Here is a 23,603-nt window from a genome sequence, read left to right on the forward strand (position 1 = left end):
TTTAGATTTCTTGCAAAATGAATAAAAAAGTGGGAAATCCAGTGAAAAATTGCCAGGATTGATTCTTAAACATACTATGCTCTGTATCAATTCATTTTTCATCAAATACCATGAAAAATTCAAAGAGCGTGCGAAGATTATATTCTGTGTTTTAATTTTTGCCATTTCCGTAACACTTTTAAAACAAGAACTTCATTATTGCTCTCACCAGTGGAGGTACACCAGTGGTAACAATGGAGTCTAGTACACAGAGATTAGGGAAAAGGGACAAAGTATGAACAGAGGAAAACAGGAATGCAGAAAAGAAGGAAATAAAGGTATGGAAAAACAAAGAAAAGAGAGGAATGTGAAGAGACAGGAAAAAGATGGAGTAATGAAGAAAAACCTCCACTGATTATTGAAGGGAATTCGAACATGTTTCTGCTTCTGTTTCCAGCACCATCAAAAAGAAGTGAGTTCTGCCTAACATGTCCATGTAGTCTTAGTTTTTACTCCTATCTTTCAAGGTTTATCCAAAAGTTAAAGGGCCCATCTCACCATGGCAGTCTCATATTTTAGCTTCTCACATCCCCTCACCAGAACCTCCTCCCCTCTCCCACAATGAATTCAGTTCAAATTAGAAGAAACAACTAAACTGCATAATTTTTGTAACTCCCAGATTTCTTTCACTTGTAGAACCCAGTAGGCCATTTGTTATCTTGACTGCAGCCTTCCTCTGGAACCAAACTAAATAAAACAATCCTAGGCCAAATTAATCTCTAAAATCAATGGAGCTAAATCAGGGCTGAAGTTGGCCTATGTCTTTACTCTGTCACTATTTGCTTGGTTCTGAATTAACCTTAATTATTTAGATCTCTGGTCTATTTTTATTGTTTTAATAAGCTGGTGGGCAAGAGCACACTGCTTTTCAGTTCCTGCAAGCCTCTGCTCACTTCTGTCAGGGTCCTGAATATGAGATGCTCAACAGAGGTGCAGTTCTTAATTGTTATATCATTAGATAGATAGCAAGAAGGGTTAACAGAATATTGGGCTATTAGCTTAGCACCTTATTTCAGATTCAGATACGCTGCTGTGCTAGGAAGCATGATGAAAACAGAGTTGTTTGTATTCCACTGCAGCCCCAAGATGGCTTCCTGGCTGATGCAATGTTTAACCCTCTCCGTTCCAGACTTTATGATGTCAGGCCAGTTTTTTACAGCCCCTTCTCTCTCGCGCGCGCACACACACGCAGAGACAGCTTCAAGGTACTGTTGATGTCTATAAAGGATCTTCCGAAATAAACGCTCTTTTTAAAGTGCCGGCTAGTCCTGACCTTTGTGTGCTAGAACAACACTGGATTTGACGAGTTGGTCAGCGGCAGCTTAATCACCATGCTGCAACGAACAGACGTTGGTCCAATAAAAAGATATGACCTCGTCCCCCCAATCTCTCTCCTCCACCAGCAGTGGGGCCAGCCTGGAGGCAGGAAGTTTGGGAGCGGGGAAATATCACAAAGGGAGGACCCTGGGCAGCCGGAAGATTTCACCACCCCCGAGGGCTTCCCCAAGCTGGAAAAAGGGGAGATTTTCGCCTGACTCATGTGCCAACCGTGCGGGGGAGTCCCGGGCTCGCTACCGCGCTACGAATGCGGAGGCTGCGCTGGCATTGATGGGCCCCCGCCGCGCTCCTGCGGCCTCTCGCAGGCCAGCCCGCAGGCTCCTCCAGGCCCTGAAGTGAGTCACGGTGTCAAAACGCACGTAACCCAGCAACTGCCGCCGGGGGTGGGGTGGGCACTGCACCGGGCTGGCGGTACGGGAGGTGTAAAGAAATGGGGGGACTGGATGTGCCCGGCCCGAGTTGCTCTCCGCGGGCCTGGCGCCGCCCCACGGCTCTACGTGGCCCAGCGCCTCAGCCCCCCGACTAACAGCCAGGGCCGCGCCGGCCCCGCATCGCGAGACTCAGGGACACCTGAACAAGCCCCGCCTACCCGGTGACCTAGCTTCTCTCTGCCAAGAGGGGCCCCACCCCCCTCGCCTCTCCACCCATGGGGGAGCCGGAGATGGGTCACGTGACGCCAACGTCAAGTGCTAGCAGCCTCCATTTTGTGGCGCAGCTACGCAGCGTACTCGCCAGTCGGGAGCTAGACGCCGCAGCGGGAAGATCGGGCGAGTAGTTACTGATCATCCAAACCCGCGCACCCATCTGGCCTCGGCACGCACCGCGAGACCATCGTAGCGCAGGTTGGCGAGGGGCTAGCGGGCCCCACGACGGACAGGAGAGAAGGGAGCTGAGACAGGAAATTGCGGGGAACGCGGGACGGGGCTGTGGAAGACCGGGGTGGGGAGGAGGAGCAGCGCTACTGGGGGAGGCGGTCTCTGGTCTGTGGGAGTGAAGCGGGGGAAGGGCTTGGTGCTGCTGTCGCATTCTCGCTGCTACTTAATTTTACCCTTTGGGAGCTGGGCGTTAGTCCCTTGGCGGGGGTGCTTATCGTTGCTGTTCTCTTTGGGCGCGGCTCGGGCGGCCATTTTGTGGAAGGGAAATGGCGGTGTCTACTGCCTTCTCCTCTGACTTGGGAACTCTCCACGCATGCGCGGGTCGCTGAGCTCCGCAGAAAAGCCGCCGGAGCATGGGGCGGGAGCGCTCTTGGCTCGCCCCCATTGGTGCAGGGAGGGGTGGTGTCTGTCTTGGCTCGTTCCCATTGGGGCTGAGCGGGAGGGGCGGGGCTGGCCGGTCCGATGTTCTCGGAGTTTCTAGACTGCGGCACAGGGCTGTCCTCTGCGGCTGCGCAGTGAGGGTGGGGTGGGCGTTGCGGGGCGCGGCGGGGGAGAGGCGGACAAAAGCTGACTGAGGTGGGGGGCGTCGGGCCCCTGATCCCCGTGACTGCTGCAGTTGCCGCCTGGCGTGGCTGATGGTCGCCTTGCTTCTCTTGCAGCCGATTTAATCGTGACTAACGACACTATGAGCGGCTGCCGCGTATTCATCGGGAGGCTGAACCCTGCAGCCAGGGAGAAGGATGTGGAGCGATTCTTCAAGGGATACGGACGCATTCGGGACATTGATCTGAAAAGGGGCTTCGGATTTGTGGTAAGAGTTGTTGCTGCAAAACTCAACTCCCTGCAGAGGTTGCTGCATGCCTTCAGTAGCTTGTAATGTCTCTGAAATATACTTGCTCTACCTCATAGGTGAGAGTGAAATAGGCAGATTCATTCCTTGGAAAAGGACTAACCTAATTTATGTCCTTGTTTGCTTTCCATTTTAGTGGGATAAAACATGTAATTTTTCTTTTTATTTGGGGTGGCTGGAAGTTGGGGGTAACAGATTTTGCTCGTCTGGGTTAAGAGTTTATGGTGCAATGTAAACATGCTGGAATGCAGCCTATAAGCTTCCATTTCCATTAAAATTTGTGTAAAAAGTTAAGATTTCTACTAGTAATGCAATGTATTGTAGTAATTTTTGGTGTAGTTTAAGATTTGTATACATTTTAAAGCACTGCGGTGGTTCAGTGAAGATACCATCTATGCCAACTGCAGGGCTTCTGTCAGTGTAGGTAATCCACCTCCCTAAAAGGTGGTAGGTCGGTCAGTCTCCTGTCAACCTAGCCCTGCTTACGCTGGGGTTAAAGTTGGTTTAACTGCATGCTTAGAGGCATAGATTTTTCACACCTCTCAGTGGTGAAGTTATACCAGCCTAATTTCCTAGTGTAGGTTAAGGTTTAGTTTCATAAACTGGAGAGCTGCTGTTAATGTTTTCTTTTATAAGGCTGTAATAGTCTAATAACTAGGCAGTTTGCATACGTTTTTCTATTAAATGTAGTATCAAAGATGGTGTTTTCTTATGAATTAGGAATTTGAGGATCCAAGGGATGCAGATGATGCAGTCTATGAACTGGATGGAAAGGAGCTCTGCAGTGAGAGGTAAATGTCTTGATACTAGTAGCATTCAGTATGCTGTTTCATATGCACCTTTTAAAATAAAACTAGATGAGTAAATCAAACTGTTTTAAACTTCATATAAAATGTGAATATCTGTTCTTTTGTATTTCTCATTAACAAAAGCTTGTCACAAAGGGTACGCAGGTGAAATGGAGTCCTGTTTTCTTTCAGGGTTACAATTGAACATGCACGGGCCCGTTCCAGAGGTGGCAGAGGCAGAGGGCGATATTCTGATCGCTTTAGTAGCCGCCGTCCACGTAATGACAGGAGGTATGTATAGTTGAGTAGTCTTAATGTATATGATCCAGTTAAGTGTGTCATACCACCATCTGACTGACCCCCCCCCCCCCCCCCCCGGTACTTCAATTGATGTAGCAGTGCCAAAGGTAGTTACTACATGAAATAGGCATGTTCTGCTTATTTTATGGAAGGTTACTTTGTAGCTTATATTTTTAAATCCTCAACCATCTTTTTTCATTGGTCCTGCAAAACTTACTGAAATTGTAGTGTCCTGAACTTGAAATACTGAAGATGACACTAAATATTTTCCACACAGAAATGCCCCACCTGTACGAACAGAAAACCGTCTGATAGTAGAGAATCTGTCTTCCCGAGTCAGCTGGCAGGTTTGTTAAAACATAATTAACTATTTTTTGACTTCATTTAATAGGTATGTAATGTAAAATTACATTTTACTAAATATTTTAATAAAATATACTTGAAAACATTATTATTAATGTAAGTTTAAATAACATAATTTAGGCATTTTCAAATTAATGTAATATGTAAATACTCAATGTAAATATTTGAGGAAATTTATAAATATATATATATATATTTTTTTTTCTTGTTCAAAATCAATTTTAACCACATATTAAACCCTTTATTTGCCAGCCTATCTGTGTCGTTGGCCTTATGACGAGGAGTGCCTGTGGGTTATCCTAATCGTTGTCTTGGTCACTCTTGGTTGGGCCTGGTTGACTTTTCCAGTCAGCTCCTACAATGTAGCAGTTGGCCACCTCTAGATCTGTGTTTGCTGGTCTAGACGTAATCGATGCACTTCCTTAAAGTGCCAGTTTGCAGCGATCCCAGAGAGTTAACGAGATCTGATCCTTAAGTTGAGAGCTGTTCCTCCTGTAACGCTTCCGAATAAGAGGTCCTGGTCGAAAAGAGTTGAAAGATACGAAATTAGGTGGTCGGTCGTTGGAATCCTGATCGCAGTAAAGTGGTCCTTGGTAACTCCACAAGAGTAGAAAATGTCTGCATCCGTCAGTAGTCTGCTAATAGGGAGGGCTGTGCGATTAAAGGCTTCCATCGACTGGGTAGTGTTCTTCAAATGGGTGGCGAAGAGCCAGTCGGGCATATATCATGACGGTATCTTCGATCGCTTAATGCAGTTTGCTGCTTGGCTAGCCTAGGGAAATTTTAATGAAGGTAAAGTAAACTATATTTTTATGACATATGGGGCACAAAATAACTGGTGTATTGTAAACATTCTGTATGAACATAAGGCTTATTCTATTGCAGTATCTTTTTACACTTCAAAAATATGTAGGTAATATGCACTCAGCTCCATATATAGACTAATACTTTCTTTTAATGTTAAAACTATCAGCATTTTGCTTTAAGCAAATGTGCTATTTTCATTTATTTCGTGCCCTGATGTAGATAATTCAATTTTGATAGAATACAAGTATGGCAAGTGCCATGTTTGTAATTTATCTAACATCTTCTCTTTCAGTAGTCATGTTCTTACCTTTTTTTATATATGTAAACATTAGTTCTGTTTCTTTGCATAACAAATTTGGTCTCGTGTTAGGATCTCAAAGACTTCATGAGACAAGCTGGGGAAGTAACCTTTGCAGATGCACACAGGCCTAAGCTAAATGAAGGGTAAGTATCTGGAACTGTTGTCAAACTTGTTGAACATTCATTACTAAATTCAGATATTTTTAAATACTGAACGTAGTTTCAGCACTCTCAATGGGTGCCCACAGCTTGAGTTGAAACGTAGCCCCATCGGATTTTAGCAAAAGCAAATGAGTGCTATTTGAGGGAGAAAAACATTAATTCGCTGTTCAGTTACTGACATGAATGAGCCAACAAATCTTGTAGCAATACTTTAAGATCTGTTACATGGGCTAGGTAATTCCTGTCACTTAATGTGAATCATGGTGGCTGTTTTTTTTCTTTTTTAAAGGGTGGTTGAGTTTGCCTCTTACAGTGACTTAAAGAATGCTATTGAAAAACTCTCTGGCAAAGAAATCAATGGAAGGAAAATTAAACTAATTGAAGGCAGCAAAAGACACAGGTATGAGTTTGTTTTTTAAACCTCCAAATGATGCTGAAGTACAGACTGAAATTTCCTTGTGAACACTATCTCCTTGACAAAGCATTCAGAATTTTACGTTGCTATTATACTACTATGTCAATACGTAGTAGCTAACATCGGTTTGTATAACTTCATTAGTAGGTCCAGAAGCCGGTCTCGTTCCCGTAGCAGGAGCTCGTCCAGGTCTCGCAGCCGTTCTCGTTCCCGAAGCCGCAAGTCTTACACCAGGTCCAGGAGTAGGAGCCGTAGCAAGTCTCGTTCAGTTAGTAGGTCTCCAATGCCTGAGAAGAGCCAGAAACGAGGTTCTTCTAGTAGATCAAAATCTCCAGCATCTGTGGATCGGCAGAGGTCTCGGTCAAGGTCCAGATCTGTTGACAGTGGAAATTGAACTATATAAGTAACATGCTTGAAGGCCTTTTTTAAAGCATACTTGCTAAAACTTGTGGTAAGTATGTGGTGGTTTTTCTGTGGGGAAGGGTTTGGATGTGGGGGAGGGACAAAAAACTTTGTAGATATGGACCACAGCGGGGTATGAATTAAATGTATTGTCTTTTGATAATCTTTTTTTCTTTTTCTTGCTCACATTTTTGTGGATGTCAAGTGTATAGTTTTGTGTATATGGGCAGAGCTCTTTATAACTAAAGCTAATCTCTATTTTTTTTTGTACTCAAAAAAAAAAAAATAATAATCACCTGAACGTTTTAGTTCCCAGTGTATTCAAACATGTGAATGGTAATTCAAGATTAGTTTAATGTCTTCAATTAAACTATTAGCTTTAGACATTTAAGAGCTCTACATATGTGCTGTACATAAAGCTTTATATCGGAGGGTTTTTTGTGCTTCAGTTGTTTCCGTTGAGTCAGCAAAATAGACTATATGCTGTTCAAGATTGATAATAAAACCTTAATTTTAAAAATTGTTTCATTTCATTTAAAATGCATCTTCACTCAACACTCGAAAAGAACCCAAAACATCTATATGCTGCTCAGGTCTCCTAAATCACACAACTCATTTAAAAAAAATTCACTTTTGTCTCACAGGCAGCAGCTTGTGGGGGTGATTTTGTGTAGCTCCCCTGTGTTGGAGTAGAAGTAGAAACAAGCAGACTCATAATAAGGAAATGGTTTTTGTCCTTTAGCTAAACACTTGATAGTGCATATTTTCAAGGAACAGGTGGTCATGAGTAAGCACAATTAAATGGATATGAAGAAAGGAAATCAAGTGTGACTATAACAAGATTGGGAATCATTAGAAAAGAGATTAGACACACAAATTCTCTCTCTAAATCCAGGGTATATCTACATCAAATACTACGTGCTCATGTGGTCATCCCAGCTCCAAGATACCTATTCCTATATATCAAAACGGGCAACAAAATGATTAGGGAAGAGCTCAGGGCTTCGGCGCAATTAATAAGACTGGGACTTTTCAGTTGTGACAGATGACTTCAGGGGGATGTGATAGAGATCTATAAAATCATGACTGGTGTAGCAGTTTTCAGACTAACAGCTGTGTTAGTCTGTATTTGCAAAAAGAAAAGGAGGACTTGTGGCACCTTAGAGACTAACCAATTTATTTGAGCATAAGCTTTCGTGAGCTACAGCTCACTTGAAGTGAGCTGTAGCTCACGAAAGCTTATGCTCAAATAAATTGGTTAGTCTCTAAGGTGCCACAAGTCCTCCTTATAACACAACTATTAGGACTCACTAAATGAATAGGCAGCAGATTTAAAATAAGGAAGTATTTCTTCATACAACACATGGTGTGGAACTCTGTCAGAAAATGTCTTGAAGGCCAAGACTGACAGGGCTCACAAAAGAACGAGATCAGTTCCTTTAGAATAGGTCCATCAGTAGCTATGGGCTGGGCAGGGATTGTAGCCTCTGCCAGAAGCTGGGAATGGGCAATTGGGTGGATCACTTGATTACCTTGTCTGCTCATTACTTGTGAGGAACCTGGCATTTGGTCTGACCAGTATGGCTGTTCTTAAAGCCACCTTGCCTCTCTTTAATGTCATGTGGTGTCTACCCACAGTAGTATATATGGAACCTTAGCACGAAAAGCAGTCTGCCTTTTATGTTCAGAGAGGTTTGGTCATTGAGAAATTAGTGATAAAAGTTGGGATGTAAAATGGACTCTTCCTGTTACCACCTTTGCAGATTGAAAGAAGCAAGGAAGAGGCCACTAAGAATGCAAGCTTGAACTTGATTACAGGGAAACACTTAAAATGTGGGTGCTTGTAGTATATTTGCATTATTTACATGCCCCAGTACTTAAAAAGCTGGTAGGAAGCAGGAGCAGTTCTTGAGTAGTTGGGGCCTTGTTTTAGGATAGGGAGGTGGAGCTCACTGAGGTATTGAGGAGTGGTATTGCTCAGAAACTGGGACCCTTTTCCAGAGCACTGTAGATTTCATAAAACCTCAGGTTGTTAGCTGACATGAAATCTCTGGGTAATATTTCATTGTGGGTTAGGGTCTCAGCAGTAGCAGAGCACTTTGGCATGGCCTAGAAAGCTGAAGTAACTTGCCAAATAGGCTGAGGTCTTTAAACTCAAGTGATTTGTGAATTTTTGTTTTCTAACAATTATCAGAGTGCCCAATACTAGTAATAATGGCAGGTAGTTATGGATCATCTCTTGGGGTGCAGTCATAACAATATAGGACATTCTGGGGAAATATGTTCTGGTAAATGGTTGTATGCAACTTGTCATAACCGCTCAATTGCATGTAATAGAGGCTATGTACTGCTAACCAGTTCCAGTTGTAGGTTCTGGATCAGAGTTCTGTCATTGCTACCATTGCCATTTTATGTGTCCACAGGTCAGTGACCGTCCTAGGTGGTTACAGATTTGTTGCAGTTAAGATTCTGGTCTGTGCAAAAACAGGACTTGCCTTATGCTTTAAAACAAGTGATACCTTAAGTACGCTTAGTTCTTGTTGCAAGGAGTTGCATATTTGGCACTGAAAATGCCCTGTCCCTTTAAATTATCAATTCAATGTGAGGCAGACTTTGTTTTCTACTTTTGGTTGGCTTTTTGTTTGGGGTACAAGTGGTGGCCATGTGCAACTTCTTCCAAGGATAGTATTACCAATTCACAATGTTATTTCAAGTCTTGCAATATATTGTTGGCTTTGGAGTCACTTGGCAGGTAAGTCTAATCTTTATTAAGGCAAACACTCAGCAAGTAGCAGTCAATTACAAATGGGAAGCTCAGTGGGATGACCTGATGGGTTGCTTCCAGCACTAGACTATACAGCTTTAAACTACCTTTTGTTACATAAACTTGTTATCTCTTATGCATATGTATTAGTTTCTCATTTCCATGTTAACTTTCTTCCTCTCAGTACAGGTTTAGTGTTAGTTCAAACTGGCCTTCTAGCTTTTGTCACTTTTTTTCTTGGTCTTGCAAACATGATTACACTGCAATTTTTTTACAGTTACACATACATAGTTCTGCTTATGCTTATACTGTTATATTAACAGAACAGACTCTTAAAATCCACTGCAGGCTTCTGTCAGGCCTCATTATGCCTCTGCTCCCAAAGTGTATGTAGCGTTTTTATAAGGGTTTTCCTGACTGATTCTGTTTTTGCTTCTATGAAGCTTATTTCTTCACTAATATGGCCGCTGCTAATGTGAGTGGTGCTAAAGACCCAGCTGGTCACAGTCAGGCTGCTACCAGTGAAGACAGTAAACACTGTTTACAAGGGGCTGAAATCAGTCTGCCCTCAAGGAAGATGGTGGCCCACCATGAGACTTCATGTAGAGGCTGGGACAATGTAGAGGGAATTGTGCTGCTGAAAAACGGGTTTGAAAAACGACACCATGATTTTAAGGCAATCCCATGCTTTGTGGGAGGGGTTTTGAACGGTGGGGGTTGGCAGACTTACAGTGAAATCTTTAAACTCTGCATCTGAGGATATTCTAGCTATTAAAGGAATATTACCCATATGCAATTGCTGCATTTTGGAAAGCTTTATCCAGCAGTGTAAGGGATAAAGGTATTTGGAATGCAAGTGAGACAGCCATTGAATAAATGGTCAGTGGCTAAAGATACTTGCTTCTAAAGAGCTTTACGACCATGATGGGTGCCAGCATAATGGAAATCAGTGGAAAGGCTCTGATTCACTTCAATGGGGTCTGAATCGCACTAAGCGTGCAAAAAGAGTTCTCATCTTTGCATCACCAATGACTATTGGCCTCTTGCCAAGAGCCTAAGGCCTACATCTAATTTACATAATGTAGCAAAACTACAGCAATTGTAAGTCAAAAGTTTGTGGCTTTATTGAATGGTGGTTTTTTAATATGCTCAATGTTCTTAAATTATTTTACTTTGAGGTACGGTGAACCACTGGTGTGAGCACAGAACTGGGAGCCTGGAGCTTCTGAGTTCTAATGCTGCTTTGTTACTGACTGGCCTTGTGGCTTAGTTAAGGCTTATATGATGCTTTCAAAGTGTTCAGTATTATTACTTCAGATGTTGGAGTGTTTCTCTAAAGCACGGCGCTTCAGGACAGGTGGTCTTGTCCTTGGGCAGACCAGTCCAGCGGTTAGGGTACTAGCTTAGGATGAGGCAGACCCAGGTTCAGTTTCTTACTCTGATAGTGTGATTTTTGGGCAAGTCACAGCCTCGGTGTGCCTCGGTTGTCCATTTATAAGATGTGGATAATAGCTCTTAAGTGTATAAGGCAGTCAGACACTAGGGTCAGCCTTATAAGTATCTTAGAAACCTCCCCATGTTAAATTATAGACAAGCTAAGGTTGGCTGCAGGTCATGTTTTGGGGCTTCAAGGCCTATGGTTTCGGGACTTTAGATGTACAAAACTGCTGGGGTAAAGGGGAGTGCCTGTGATTGACAGTAAAGGACTCCTAAACTGTACATGTGGTCACTTTTCACTTGTCGATCCTGTTATGAGAAAATTCTTTTAGATTCTAATGAGAGAAATTAGCTTGAACTTCTGAAAGGCTTTTGCCTCCCCCTCTAACGCTTGCCAGCAAAACTATGTGCACAGAAAAACAACTCAAAAGAATGGGTCTGGCTGCATTAATGGTAGCAATCAATAATAAGCTGTCATGCTGTTAGTTCCAAGGTGTCTGGCACAGAGCTCGTGGGAAACTGGGAGAGAGCTCACTGGGATGGACTGCACCATTTCATCATCAGCCAAAATATGAATGTTTTGTGGATGACCAAAAATTGGTTAGTCCAATGAGTCTCAAACTATAGCCTGTGGTGCTTGGTGCCCTTTCTGGAGAACATCCAGTGGGGGTAGAAGTGGGCCTGTGAGAAGATCTGCTTACCCCTTTGTTTTAAAATCAACATTTCATGCCGAACTGCTGGAGTTCAGCAAACCAGGTGCAGAAGATATAACCTGGAGCATTGGTGGGTGTATCTGAGGTGTGGTGCTTCTGTAGTATCCCCCTATTTTGCTGGTGTTTCTTGTGCAAGATCATCCACAGCTGTATAGATCATTTTTGCTGTATCTAAAGAAGAGGTGGGGAGAAAAAAAGTCATATGAGACCACATTGTCCCTAACCCATGTCACTGGAAGGTGATGCTGCAGGAAAGATGAATGGTTGCTGTAATGCAGGGATTCCTATACTGCACTGAGCAATGCCTGGCCCTCTTTAGATCTCAAAAAAGCTCAAGGGACAGAGCTGTGCAAAATAAAAGTGGCAACCCCCTGCTCCTCCTCCTCCCCCCCCCCCCCCCAACAAACAAAAAAACCTGCAGCTATTTTGTTTCAAGACACTTCATGAACCAGACTTTGATTTGCATGGAATTTTTAGAAAAGAGTCCATTTAACAGTAAGTGGAAAATGTCACCTTTTTGTATGTTTCCAGTGCACACTGCTTTTCCATTTAAAAGAAAAGTGTCTATCAGCAAACTAGCTGCATTTACAAAATATGACAAACCACCACTACTGCACTCCGTGGTGCAAATCAACCTCTGCTCTGCCTACCAAAGTAGATGGAGCTAGCTGGCTAGGGCAGGGGCAGGCCTAAGATGGCTGCTAGATGTTCTGCTTGAGTGGCTCTCCCAAGCAGCCCCTGCCTGTAAGGCTCAATGGGGTTTGAAGCTGTTCCCCAGCTGAAGCCCAGAGAGAGAGCTGCAGTAGTACTGGACTAGAACAGCTGTCCTGATTGCTATGAAACTGGCCTACCCGTTTTTTTTTGTTTTGTTTTTTTTAACCACAAAGGCAGCTGCCGAATTTGCTTATACATCCAACCAGTCTCCCCTCTCAGCTGCAATACTTGTCTGCAACCTCACCAAAAAGCAATCCACTCATTTGGATTAAGCATTCTTCACTTTCTATCCTAAACTATTGTATATTGGTCCAGAAGAGCAGTATCTGGCAGAGGTAAATAAACTCATGTTCATTAAGAACTTCAGTGACACAATCAACTCATGTTTGTAGGCCACTGTGATAGGGTGAGACTGTCCCATCCTGTGCTAGAAAGGGTTCAAGGCCAGTCTTGGGCTCAGGTATCCACATTTGCTGCACTTATGAAACTGAATGATTTGAGAGATGCGAAGCTAGCGTGCGATGGCTGGCAATTACAGCACTGGTAGAGCCTGGCTGGGCAGATGATACCTTTGTTTTGTATCTTTTGAAACTTTGTTTTTGAACGATCCCTTTTCCTGGAAGGGGCTGGATGCTTTGAGGTCACTCGGCTGGAGGGCTGGCTGATACTATGGTTGGTTAGGCCATAGTATGTATGTGGGGAAACTGAGGCAGAGCAGTCATAGGACCATGTTGTACCACAAAGGGGTGCACGCAAGAGTTGCACCCTGTCACAGTGACCTGACAGTTGTCAGATGGTAATGAGTATGATGTTACTGGCCAGGGCTGGGTAACAAAATATGAAGGTGAAAATCTTCTTATCCCACACTACAAAGCTTCCAGTCTTGGAGCCTCTAATTTCTATGCAGAAATTTCACATAGGAAATGTCTAGTGAGCTGCTCCCAGCATTTACCTTCTAATGACATGACTTATGTGACTTGCATATGGGGGGGCCTGTTCCTTTCCCGCCCCTCACTCAACAACGTGTAGTGATACTCAAGATGTGTCAGGCTGCTGTCTACCTCATATTCCTCTGTTTCAAATGTACATGATATTCTTCTCCTTAGAGTTGTGTCAATACAGATTCCCTGCTTTTGGGGTGTGCCTGCACACTGAAGCACAGGACCCTCCGGAAAGCTGTGACCGTTGGTGGGTTGCATAGTCAGTATCTCACACTACTAAACTTTTGATATCAGAAGTTGTGGCCCCTAGTATCCTCAATTCCCTATGCAGTATTATATGGAGAGGCTATTTTTCACTTCTAGCTGCTGAGTTTCGTTTTGCTGTGTCCTGTTACACAGCAACTGAGTTCCACCCCAGAGATGGCAGCAGTTCAGTGATGGGGGGCAGTGATACCAGGGTATGGTTTATACACTACTTTGAGATGAAAAGCATGTAGGAACAGGGGAGAGGTTTTGGTTATACTACACTTGCCGTTTGGTTTCTTTAGCTTTTCATGAACCCTGAAGGCCAGTATCAGGAGAAAGCCCTCTCCAAGCTGAAATACCATGTACAGGAAAGGGAAGAAGAAAAGGGGTCCAATGACATCAGGGGCAAAGGCCACTTTGAGGATGGTAGAGCAGAGCTGCACATTCTGGCAACCAGTCTCCATGCAGACTGTCCGCCTGCACCTGTACAGGAAGGAGTTAAACACAGGTGTGAATTGCAGAACGGTTATATTTCTATACAGCTTAAAGTAGACATGGTGCCCAGATGTTTATGCATTTGACTGTGGTAAAAGAAACTGCAGTAGGAGCAGTGCTGAGAATTCAAATGAGATGCTTTGCCCAGCACTCCTTTGGGAGTGTGCAAGGGTAGGTAGTGACAGATGGTGTGCATGGGTGGAAATCCTGCCTAGTAATGCTTGGCGGTCATGAATCTGAGGTTCTCCAGGAGCTGCTGCCTCCACAAGGGAAAAAAGATCTGGTTCAAAAGTGAGGAGAGAGAGCGCGCCACCCGGGAAAGGTAAGGGGAGGTTTGTGTGTGTTAGGAGGGTTATCTTGGCTGGGTTACCCATGGGCTCAAGGCATGATAAGGGATGATTCAGAGTTGTGTAGTGGGGTCCTCGCTTTGAGTCTGTGTTGGGGTCTTCAGTTGAATATTGTTATGCCCTTTGTGATGTGAGGCAGTTATCAAAATAGGAATAATTGTTTGAGTTTTGGCAGTCCTATCAGCACTCACTCACCCTTGTCTCCATCACTTTCTACTTGGGAGTTATCCTGACTTTTCTTTCATATTTCATTGTCCGTAACTGAGAATTCTGAAATGACCAGGTCTGTAGTGACCAAAAGTCAAACCATCCATCAGCTTGTTCAGAGGACAATGTGTGAAATAACTTGGTGGGTCTTCAGTTCCATTTGACAGAATTGCCTCTGCCATTGGTTCCACTTTTGGCAGACCCAAGATGGCCAAAGAATGAATTGGTCCATGAGACTCTGCTCATCTCTCTTCCCCGTAAGGATTGAGGCACGTAGGCTAGGGACAATACAGAGGCAATGCTCCCTCTAATTTTTTACATCCATGTGCAGAATTAATTTTGTTATGTGCAGCAATATGGAGGTGATGTGGGGCCGAGGGGTTTGGAGTGTGTGAGGGGTCTCAGGGCTGGTGCAGGGGGGTGAGGGCTCTGGCTGGGGGTGCAGGCTCTCGAGTGGGGCTGGTGATGGGGGGTTTGGGGTGCAGGCTGTGGGAAGAGAGGACTTCCCCCAGCCCTCTCTCGCTGCAGCAGCTCTAGGACCGGGGGAGAGGCACCTCCTCCCGCCTGCGTGACCCTTGATAGCCTGCTGCGCAGCCATGCAGCTTACAGGGAACTTGGTACAGAGGTAACTTGCAGTGTCACAGCCTGTATTCATGTGTATCCTGTAGTTAAATAACAAGTGTCAATATCAGGGTTGCTGCTGGCACCATTTTATCACTACAAAATCATATTTTTGGGGGGTGAGGGTGGGATCTGTGTAGACAGCTTCTCTCGTCTGTGCTCAGACTTCGGAATCAGCACTGGGAGATCATGTTCAAAGTTCAGTTGTCAGAGCGCGTCAGAGCCTCCATGCTGAAAGCAACTCATTCAGCACCTCCCAAGATTTCAGTGTCATTCTTTTGTACTCAATCCCCTTTCTTAGAACTCCCAGGTAAAAAAGGAGTGAGTGTGATAAGGGATTGTGATGGGGTGTAGTTGCCCCGCACTGGACAAGAAGCGTTAACCCCACACTCTGGACAGAGGAAACCATGCCCCCTCGCCCTGTTGGACATGCTCCAACAGCTGCTGCAATATTAAATGGAGCAGCCCAGCTCATTCTAGGCTGACTGCCTGAAAGGAAGGACGCACCTCGCAGGCTCCAACCCGGGAGCAGCTGGAACCCCAGACGGCAGGAGCCAGAGGCACTGAGATCCAGGCAGACACCTGGATACCTGTGGACGCCTAAGGGAGGCCAGAGCTGTCGGGAACAGTGCACACTGAGGAACTGGGAGACCCCAAAGACGTCTAGACCACAGCATCAGGGAATATGGTAAGAAGTAGCCATAGGGAACTAGACAGTGGACTGGTTATCAAACTGGATCTTGAGCCAGTGTGTTTTGGTCAGATCCCTGCTGACTCAGTGGCAATCACACTCGCCACTGTCAGGGCCCTGGGCTGGGACCCAATGGAGCCTGGAGGTCCCAGGTCCCTCTATCCTGGCTGCCACCTACCCAACTGGTGGCTGCCTATTCCCCCACCTGGCCACTAGACCACTCCTCCCTGCTGAGGAGGGCAGCTACATTGATTCTGGCCATCAGGCCACACGACTCCGCTGAGGAGGGGGTTCCATTGACTCTGGCCATTAGAACATATTGCCCTAAAGGCCAGGGCAACCATACTGACTCTGCTCCCCTGACGGCAAAGGTGACCATATTGACTCTGGCCATTAGGCCGTGCTGCCCTGACATCGACAACTATATTGACTCCACTACTAAGCTGTACTGCCCTGATGACAAGCGTGAGCGTACTGACTCTGGCCATTGGGCCATACTGCCCTGAGGCTAAGGGCAGGCAGGCAGACAGACTCGCCCCTCCCCCCAAAGGAGGACGGGGGTGTAATTGCCCCTCTACATGGATGTAGAAAGACCTACCTGTCATTGAGCTTGAAAAATGAAGATAGCATGTAGCCAAGCAGGAAACCAATAAAAGGCATCAAGGCAGATGTTCCCAGTAGGGGTGGTGAGAAGATGATCAAAATACTGTTTCCAACACTTGTCACAAACAGAGCGATTATTGGAACAGATGATACAAGCAGCACAATCATCCCTGCCTGAAATAAAAGTGGATCAGGAGTTGAGAAAGACAAGACAAAAAATGTTTGTAAATTGTTTCGAGGCCCTTAGGGAAAGGTGATTATCACTTCTTACCTTGATGATGAGGCGAGCATACTGTGGCTTCTTCTCATTCAGGAAGATGCCAATGGTGCAGGGAATGAGCATCATGGCCAAGGAGATGACTATTCCCTTGTAAGGCACTTTGCCCTCTAGGTTGCCCTGGTACAGCCCTCTTGAGTAAAGATACAGGAGAAGAGGCATCAGCCCAAGTGCCAGGAGCGTTGAGCATGTGGTCATCACAATGCTGAGATGAAGGGAAAATGTAATAGCAGTAGAATGAATTTATTTGTTGGAATATTCTTTTCTTTATCTAACTTGGACAGTTACGTCCATCTACAATTTCAGCTCACTTTTCCCATTTCTCCCCTTTCCCGCACAGAGGTTTCAGCATTACCAGGTGATGAAGGGACCTACGGGAATGGAAGTAAGGGAAGATTGAGTAGTTAAAGGACAGTTCTATTTTAGACTCAAAAAGTAGTCCTAAGTATGCATCTTGGTTCATAGAAAATGCCATACTGCATCATGGTCCAGCTAGTCCAGTATCCTATCTCCAGCAGTGACTGGTACCAGTTGCTTTAAAGGAAAGTACAAGAAACTGTACAATAGGCAGTTATGGAATAACCTGCCCATAGGGAAAATTTCTTCTCAACTCCCATTAATTAGAAATTTGGCTTTCCCCTGAGACATAAGGGTTTATATCTTCAAAGGTCTTAGGTTGGTTTGTTTCTAAATACTTACTGTTATAACTCTGGATGTTCTTGTTATCTATGTACCTAAAGTGCAAAAGTTCAGCTGTCTTTCCCTTGCTGTAGTTTTCACTCTTTTATCTTGGACAAGGGCCACTGGACTGAGGTAATGCTTGTCTCATTTTTTGGGGGGGGGCTTACCTTTTTCTATTTGGGGTAGCCCCTTAAGACTTGCTTGATTTACATGGAATGGAAAGAGGACTCTTAAGAGTACTAATAACTGGAATGGTGAAGGGAATGTAGGCATTGCCACGCTGGAACAAAACAATGGTCCGTTTACGCCAGTATTCTGCCCTCAACGGTGGCTAATGTTGGGCACTTCAAAAAAGGTATAAAACCCCATTATGCATCTGATGATGCAACAGTAATGCTGTAGTGCTAAACTGTATAGTGCAGGAGCCCCGCAGAAATTCCCTCAAGTTGGTAATTCTATCACGTGAGAGAATCTCCAAAATCCATCTTGCATGTGATGTCACCATAAGATAAAGCAGCCATTTTCGAAACCCAACTAACATTTTACTGGTAAATTTTATATAATTGAAAATCGGTGCAACAGTAATTGTGAGACTTCACACATTAGTAATAAATACACACATTGTTCTAATATAAACATGTGTAGCTCAGCTCCTATATCAAACTTTAAACTAAGTAGCAGTGCACAGGCAAAGCACACATGTAATAAGTCAAAGAGGCCATTGGCAGAACATGTAAAATACTCCTTTTATAAAACATATGCTCTGCAAAATTCAAATAAAGCATTTAAGATGCCAGAAGAATATTTTACATGGGTCTTGAATTTTACTCAGATTTCACATCCACTTATTAAATTGATCACAACCTTTTAGAAGAAAGGTAAATTGGATCTACTGCATAAGATTTTTATGATGGTAGCTGGGAAAGAAGTGTGACTCTCAACTTGAAAACTTGGTGTGTTTTAAGGGGATTCAGACTATAATGATATCTTAAAAATAAACAAAAAAGCTGAGGAGAGAAGTGCCATCTACTGCATCTCCTGTCCTTAATTTGTAGTATTTTCCTGCTTATTCTATGAAGCGTTTCACTGTTTTCATAAGACCCTCACAGGATATATTCCCTACTGCGACTTGCCTCCTGAATTTCTGACCCTCTCCTACTATTGCTTCTAAATCATCTCCTTAGGAAAAGTCGCATGAAATGTTAGATCAGTATTTTGCTGTTTGGTGGTCTTGCATGGTCGTCATATGGGAAATCTATGCTGAGTGGATTCTAAATCATAGAGTGCACAAAAAGGTCCGCTAGAAAGTCTTGTCATTTTGATGAGTTCATTGATGAAGATGCACTATGGGACACTTTGTTTAATGGCAGAGAGCTAACAGGGAGAAATGCCACTTTTCCTTAGTTAATTTCAGCATTTGCTCATAAACCTCTGTGGCATGTGAATTTATGCTGAATTGACTGAATTTTCAAAAGGGTCTCAGCCATGGCCATGAATCACCATTGTGTTACTCCAGATTCAAGTTGGTGTAACTCTACTTGAACTAAATGAATGGAGTTACACCACTATAAAAGGGGAGTTAATGAAATGCGGGATCAAGCCCCAAATCTTTATATCTGAACCTACAGTTTTGCCCATAGACAAACTTGCAGTTTTTGAGCACATACAGCTTTTGCTTTTCTGCATTCACAAATTACGTGACTGGGCACCAAATGCAAACAAGGTTGTCAAATATGCAGCCCAGTCTTGAAAATGTGGACTCTGTGTCACAGGACCAAATGCAAGGATCTATATTGCCATGCAATAAAAATAAAATCAACCACCACCACAACAAAAAGCACTATTAAAACAACCAACTAAATAATCAAAAGTCCCACGGTAGAACCTTATTTTATGTCAACTAGTTGAATTTGTTAATGAAAGGATGAGAGAACAGGGACCACTCCTATTGGGCTTTAATTCATCATTATATTTTCATCATGTTTAGATAGACCTTTGTCTCCCCAATCTATTCATTTAACTATCCAGTCAATTTGTAATTGGGCACAACATCTGCCATTTGATTGAATCCTGGGTTGAAGAGGTTTAAACTCACATCAAGTTCTTTGAAATGTAGCTTGTAGTCCAATACTGTGCTGAGTAACAAGACTGATGAGTATGCCACAGGTAAGCTATTAAAATCAATTCTTCTTATGGCACCAACAAAAGTACACAGCTTGTCTTCCTCTTTTGAGTGTTTCTTTCCTCCTAAAGATATAATCTGTGTAGGTTTCTAATTCCTGTGTCCTAACTGCAAGACTGGTAGAAACTCCCCTATTTCTCTGCCTACACTCACATTGCTCCTTACCTTCCGTGCTGGCTTGATCCTATGCCCTGGGTTCCTGGGAGGGTGTTACGTCCTCTGCCTACTTCACTCCTCCCTGCTGGCTGGCTCTCAACTTCCTGCTGGTTCCCAGAGCAGCACCACGACTAGCTGCTGTGGGTTCTGGCAGGAGGGCTCAGCAGGCAGAACGGAACCCAGCTGCTGGCTGGGCTCCCTTCCACCCTACTCTGCTCCTTACTCTCCCTTCTCCCTGCTGGTTTGAGGCTTCCGCAGTGCCAAGAGGAGCTGCTGTGGATTCTGGCAGGAGAGCCCAACCCAGGCATCGGTCACGCTCCCAGCCATATGAGGTAGTTTACTGGTGCACGTGTGGGGAACGTGAGCGAACATTGGTGGCTGGGCTAAATTTGAGTGGTGTTGCAACCTGGTACGTCAGGTCACACCACCACTGAAATTTGGCTTGGCTACTGCTCTGGCTGGCATTATGGAGGGGTAGCCAGGTCAAATCTTAGTGGTGGTGTGACCCCAAGTGCTGGAGTGCAGCTCTATTCTAGATTTTAGGTGCCAGAGCGCTGCTCTGGACCAATAGTGACTAAGCAGCATTTAGCACCAAGCTGATGAGTACTCAAAAAATACTTTGGGTACAATACCAAATTTATTCCTGCCTGAAGCATTAGAATTGAGAGAACTAAGTTAGACTGTAGACCAGTCTCCTAACTGAAATGGCCTGGCCAGTGACAATGGTGAGGTACCGAGCTCTCCTTACCTCAGGTTCATATCTCCTTTTGCTGCCAGACTAAAAATGTTTGAGAGGTTTCCACCTGGACAGCAGCCACAGATGAGCACAGCCAGAGACTCAATAGGGCCCAAATGGAAGAGCTTTCCCAGGGCAAACGCTGTCAGAGGCATTATGCCATACTGAGCCACCACAGCAATGGCCACCCCTTTAGGTTTCCAGAAGTGAGTCTTGATCTTGGAGAGCTGCATAGTGCACCCCAGTGACACCATGACAATGCCCAGGACAGCAATGAGGATTCCATTCAGCGCTTGGTCAGTGGCCCGTTGGCGAAACGTGAAAGGCAGTGTAAAGTTGGGCAGGGAGGCATTCTCGGTGTGCTCTGGGTTCCAGGATTTGGGGCTCCCATAGGCTCCTCTGGTGGTGTTCATTGTCACTATGAGCTTAGCCATCCCTTCTTCCTGATGTGGTTGGCAAAGTGAGGAAGGAAGCTAGTTCAAAAGCCTGAAACCATACAAATCCAGTGCACATAAACATCACATCCAGCACTCCCCCTTCCTGCAGTCAGTACCTTCTCTTCTTCAGGCCTGAGCTCTTATCATCTAGTACTGAGTGCAGCTGAAGGCTATTTTGTCAGGGATCATATTTTTAATAGTTTGCACCTTTCTGCCCTAGGAATTCAAAGCACTCTCCTAATTTTTAGGACTAGAATAACCCCTCTAATAGCCACCTTGACGGCTGACTAATATTTCATGCATGACAAAATTTCAGCCTCTGTCTCATGGCTATTCATTGATAGCCATGAAACAGAGCCCATTGATTTCAAGAATAAAAACCTTCCACTATTTACTAGCTTTCCAAGACTTCCAACTGAATGCCTTGACTCCTCTCTAGCTTCCTTAGCCATTCCCACACGATGAGAATAAGGGCACAGTCAATGAAAATGAAAGGCAGCTAATATAAAACTGATAAAATGAAATAGCCTGTAGAACTCATTGCCACAAGATGCTACTGAGGCCAAGAGCTTAGCAGGATGCAAAATAGTTAGGCATTTATATACCCAGGGAGAACATCCCCAGTTATGCTAGAAAGGATTCATTTTTTCCCTCTAAGGCTACATCTACGCTATGAGCTAGAGGTGCGATTCCTCTGCTTGCATACACATGCTAGCTCTCGCTGAACTAGCCTGAGTATAAACAGCAGCGTAACTGCGGTAGCAGGGGCACAGCTTAGCCATGCCATGTGCATTCCCACAGGGGTCTGGCATCTTTGTACTCGGCATGGCTAAGCTGTGCCTCTGCGGCTGCTACCCGTACTACAGTGGCTACACTGCTGTTTATACTCACACGAGCTCGCCTCAATCTAGCTAGAATATGTGTACATGAGCAGGGGACTCATACCCCCTACCTCACAGTATAGATGAAGCCTAAGAAGGGTTATAAACCCTCATGCTTCAGGGCTAAGCCCACCTCTGACTCATGGCAGTTTGGAAGAAGCTTTTCCTGTGGACAGGTTATTCCAGTACAGGCTGTCTTGTGTCTTACTTTGAAGCACCTGTTGCTGATCGCAGGATACTGGACTAGATAGACTCTGATCTGGTAGGGCAATTCCTCTGTTACGTTTACAACCATGAATTAATTAAGCTTCACAGTGTTCCAAAGTAGCATTCCCATCTTAGAGATGGGGAAACAGGCACAGAGGCTACCTAATTCATCCAAAGATACACACTGAGTCAGTGGCAGAGGAGGGAAAACCCCCAGGTTTCTTGGCCTTGTTAAAGCATGGGACAGACAGCCATGTTTCCTGTCATACCTGCAGCTACCAGCAGCACACATCAATGGGAGCTGCACAGGTGGACATAAGGAGGAAGTGGGGCCAGCATGGTGTCCTTTAAAGAAATTATTTTGCAAATTGAAATGACTCCTCTGATCCCCCAGTAGGTCCTTGCCATACTAACCATGTAGCAGGAGGACACATTTCATTGTGTATGCCAGACTTGGGAAGCGCATTTACTGGTGCCCAACCTTCTTCTTTGCTCCCTGTTCTCCAAGCCCCTATACACACACACAAATAAATATGGAGCAAGCCATCTGGAGTTTCCCATTAGGATCAGACCTGGTGTCTGCAAAAACACACCATCCCTAGACACATTAAAGTACAGAGTGGAAATTAATTAATTTACCTTTAGCCCTTAGACTGCTGCTTCAGAAGGTAGATATTGTCTTTGCACTTTTCAAAGGGTTTACATGCTACTTGATGATCCATTCCTGGCTGAGTTCTCCAAGCAATACAACTCAGAAGGCCCTTTAGCCATTATGATTCAAGAAAATCCCTTCCCCATCTGGCAAAGCCTGGTCCTGTGCTTACAGAGTATGATAGGAGCTCCTAGAAGACCAAAACTGGAATCTTCTGGATGGGGATGTGTCCAGAGGCAGCCTATGCAGGTTGGATCTTTTTCTCCTGGGCACAGGGTTGGGGAATGGATTTTCACCGCACTGCTTTCTCTGTGAACCCTTCCCTCTTGCTGGAGAAGCTCTAATTTGTCAGCTGCAGTAATTTATTCATTGCTTCTATTCATAGTGGAGCTCACCAGTGAGCAACTTTCCAGTCCAATTGCTCTGGAAACATGATTGAAAGCTGGAAGGAATGTAGGAGCCTTTCTTTCCTGTTTCTCTCTCTAGTGTTGATTTGAAAATGCTTCTAATAGGCAGGACGTCACAAGGGAAGGAAGGAGTAGCTGGAGCAGCAACAGCTTTTGAGTGTTGCATAGGCATCCCCAATCAGGTTAGGGGAAGGAGGGAGCCATAGGTAAGGTAGAATTTAATGAGAATCTTCACTAATGGTTGGCACAGGGACGCCTGGGTTCTTTCCCTGCCTTGTCCACTGACTTGCAATGTGGCCTCAAGAAAGTTATTTGATCTTTTTGTTGCATCACCTCTCACGCTCATGGATAATCCCCATCCTGGTAAAATGGAGATAATACTATGTGCCTTGCAGAAGGCATTGCGAAGCTTCATTTTTAAGAAGTGCTTTGAGACCTGCAGGTGAATGGTGTGATATAATATGAAGGTAGATCTTTGTCTCCAAGGCCATAGCTCAGCAAGAAGAAAAAGGTGCTATGCAAAGTTGGGCATTTTTGGATGCATTTTTATTTGGGGGCAGGGAGGGGAT

General features: G+C 44.5%; 2 protein-coding genes across 3 annotated transcripts; one reads left to right on the forward strand and one right to left on the reverse strand.

Annotated features, from left to right (window-relative positions):
• Positions 1-2,051: 2,051 nt before the first annotated feature.
• SRSF5 (serine and arginine rich splicing factor 5) lies at positions 2,052-7,159 on the forward strand. 2 transcript variants are annotated; one of them, XM_074955553.1, is made up of 8 exons: positions 2,059-2,219; positions 2,912-3,063; positions 3,823-3,893; positions 4,083-4,181; positions 4,468-4,537; positions 5,731-5,804; positions 6,112-6,222; positions 6,382-7,159. In XM_074955553.1, the coding sequence occupies exons 2-8, from the start codon at positions 2,938-2,940 to the stop codon at positions 6,629-6,631; spliced, it is 801 nt and encodes a 266-aa protein (XP_074811654.1). In that variant the 5' UTR covers positions 2,059-2,219; positions 2,912-2,937; the 3' UTR covers positions 6,632-7,159. The 2 variants fall into 2 exon arrangements, with proteins under 2 accessions (XP_074811656.1, XP_074811654.1); XM_074955555.1 differs by lacking the exons at positions 5,731-5,804; positions 6,112-6,222; positions 6,382-7,159 and adding an exon at positions 4,806-5,343 and having other exon boundaries at positions 2,052-2,219.
• A 2,234-nt stretch (positions 7,160-9,393) lies between these two features.
• Positions 9,394-22,958, reverse strand: SLC10A1 (solute carrier family 10 member 1). Its single transcript, XM_074957045.1, has 6 exons — positions 22,615-22,958; positions 20,463-20,936; positions 16,690-16,900; positions 16,414-16,592; positions 13,741-13,937; positions 9,394-11,724 (listed from the first exon to the last, which is right to left on the reverse strand). The coding sequence occupies exons 2-6, from the start codon at positions 20,882-20,884 to the stop codon at positions 11,663-11,665; spliced, it is 1,071 nt and encodes a 356-aa protein (XP_074813146.1). The 5' UTR covers positions 20,885-20,936; positions 22,615-22,958; the 3' UTR covers positions 9,394-11,662.
• Between the last annotated feature and the right edge of the window lie 645 nt (positions 22,959-23,603).

The sequence above is a fragment of the Natator depressus genome, chromosome 6, assembly GCF_965152275.1.
Source record: "Natator depressus isolate rNatDep1 chromosome 6, rNatDep2.hap1, whole genome shotgun sequence".
Classification (NCBI taxonomy): Eukaryota; Metazoa; Chordata; order Testudines; family Cheloniidae; genus Natator; species Natator depressus.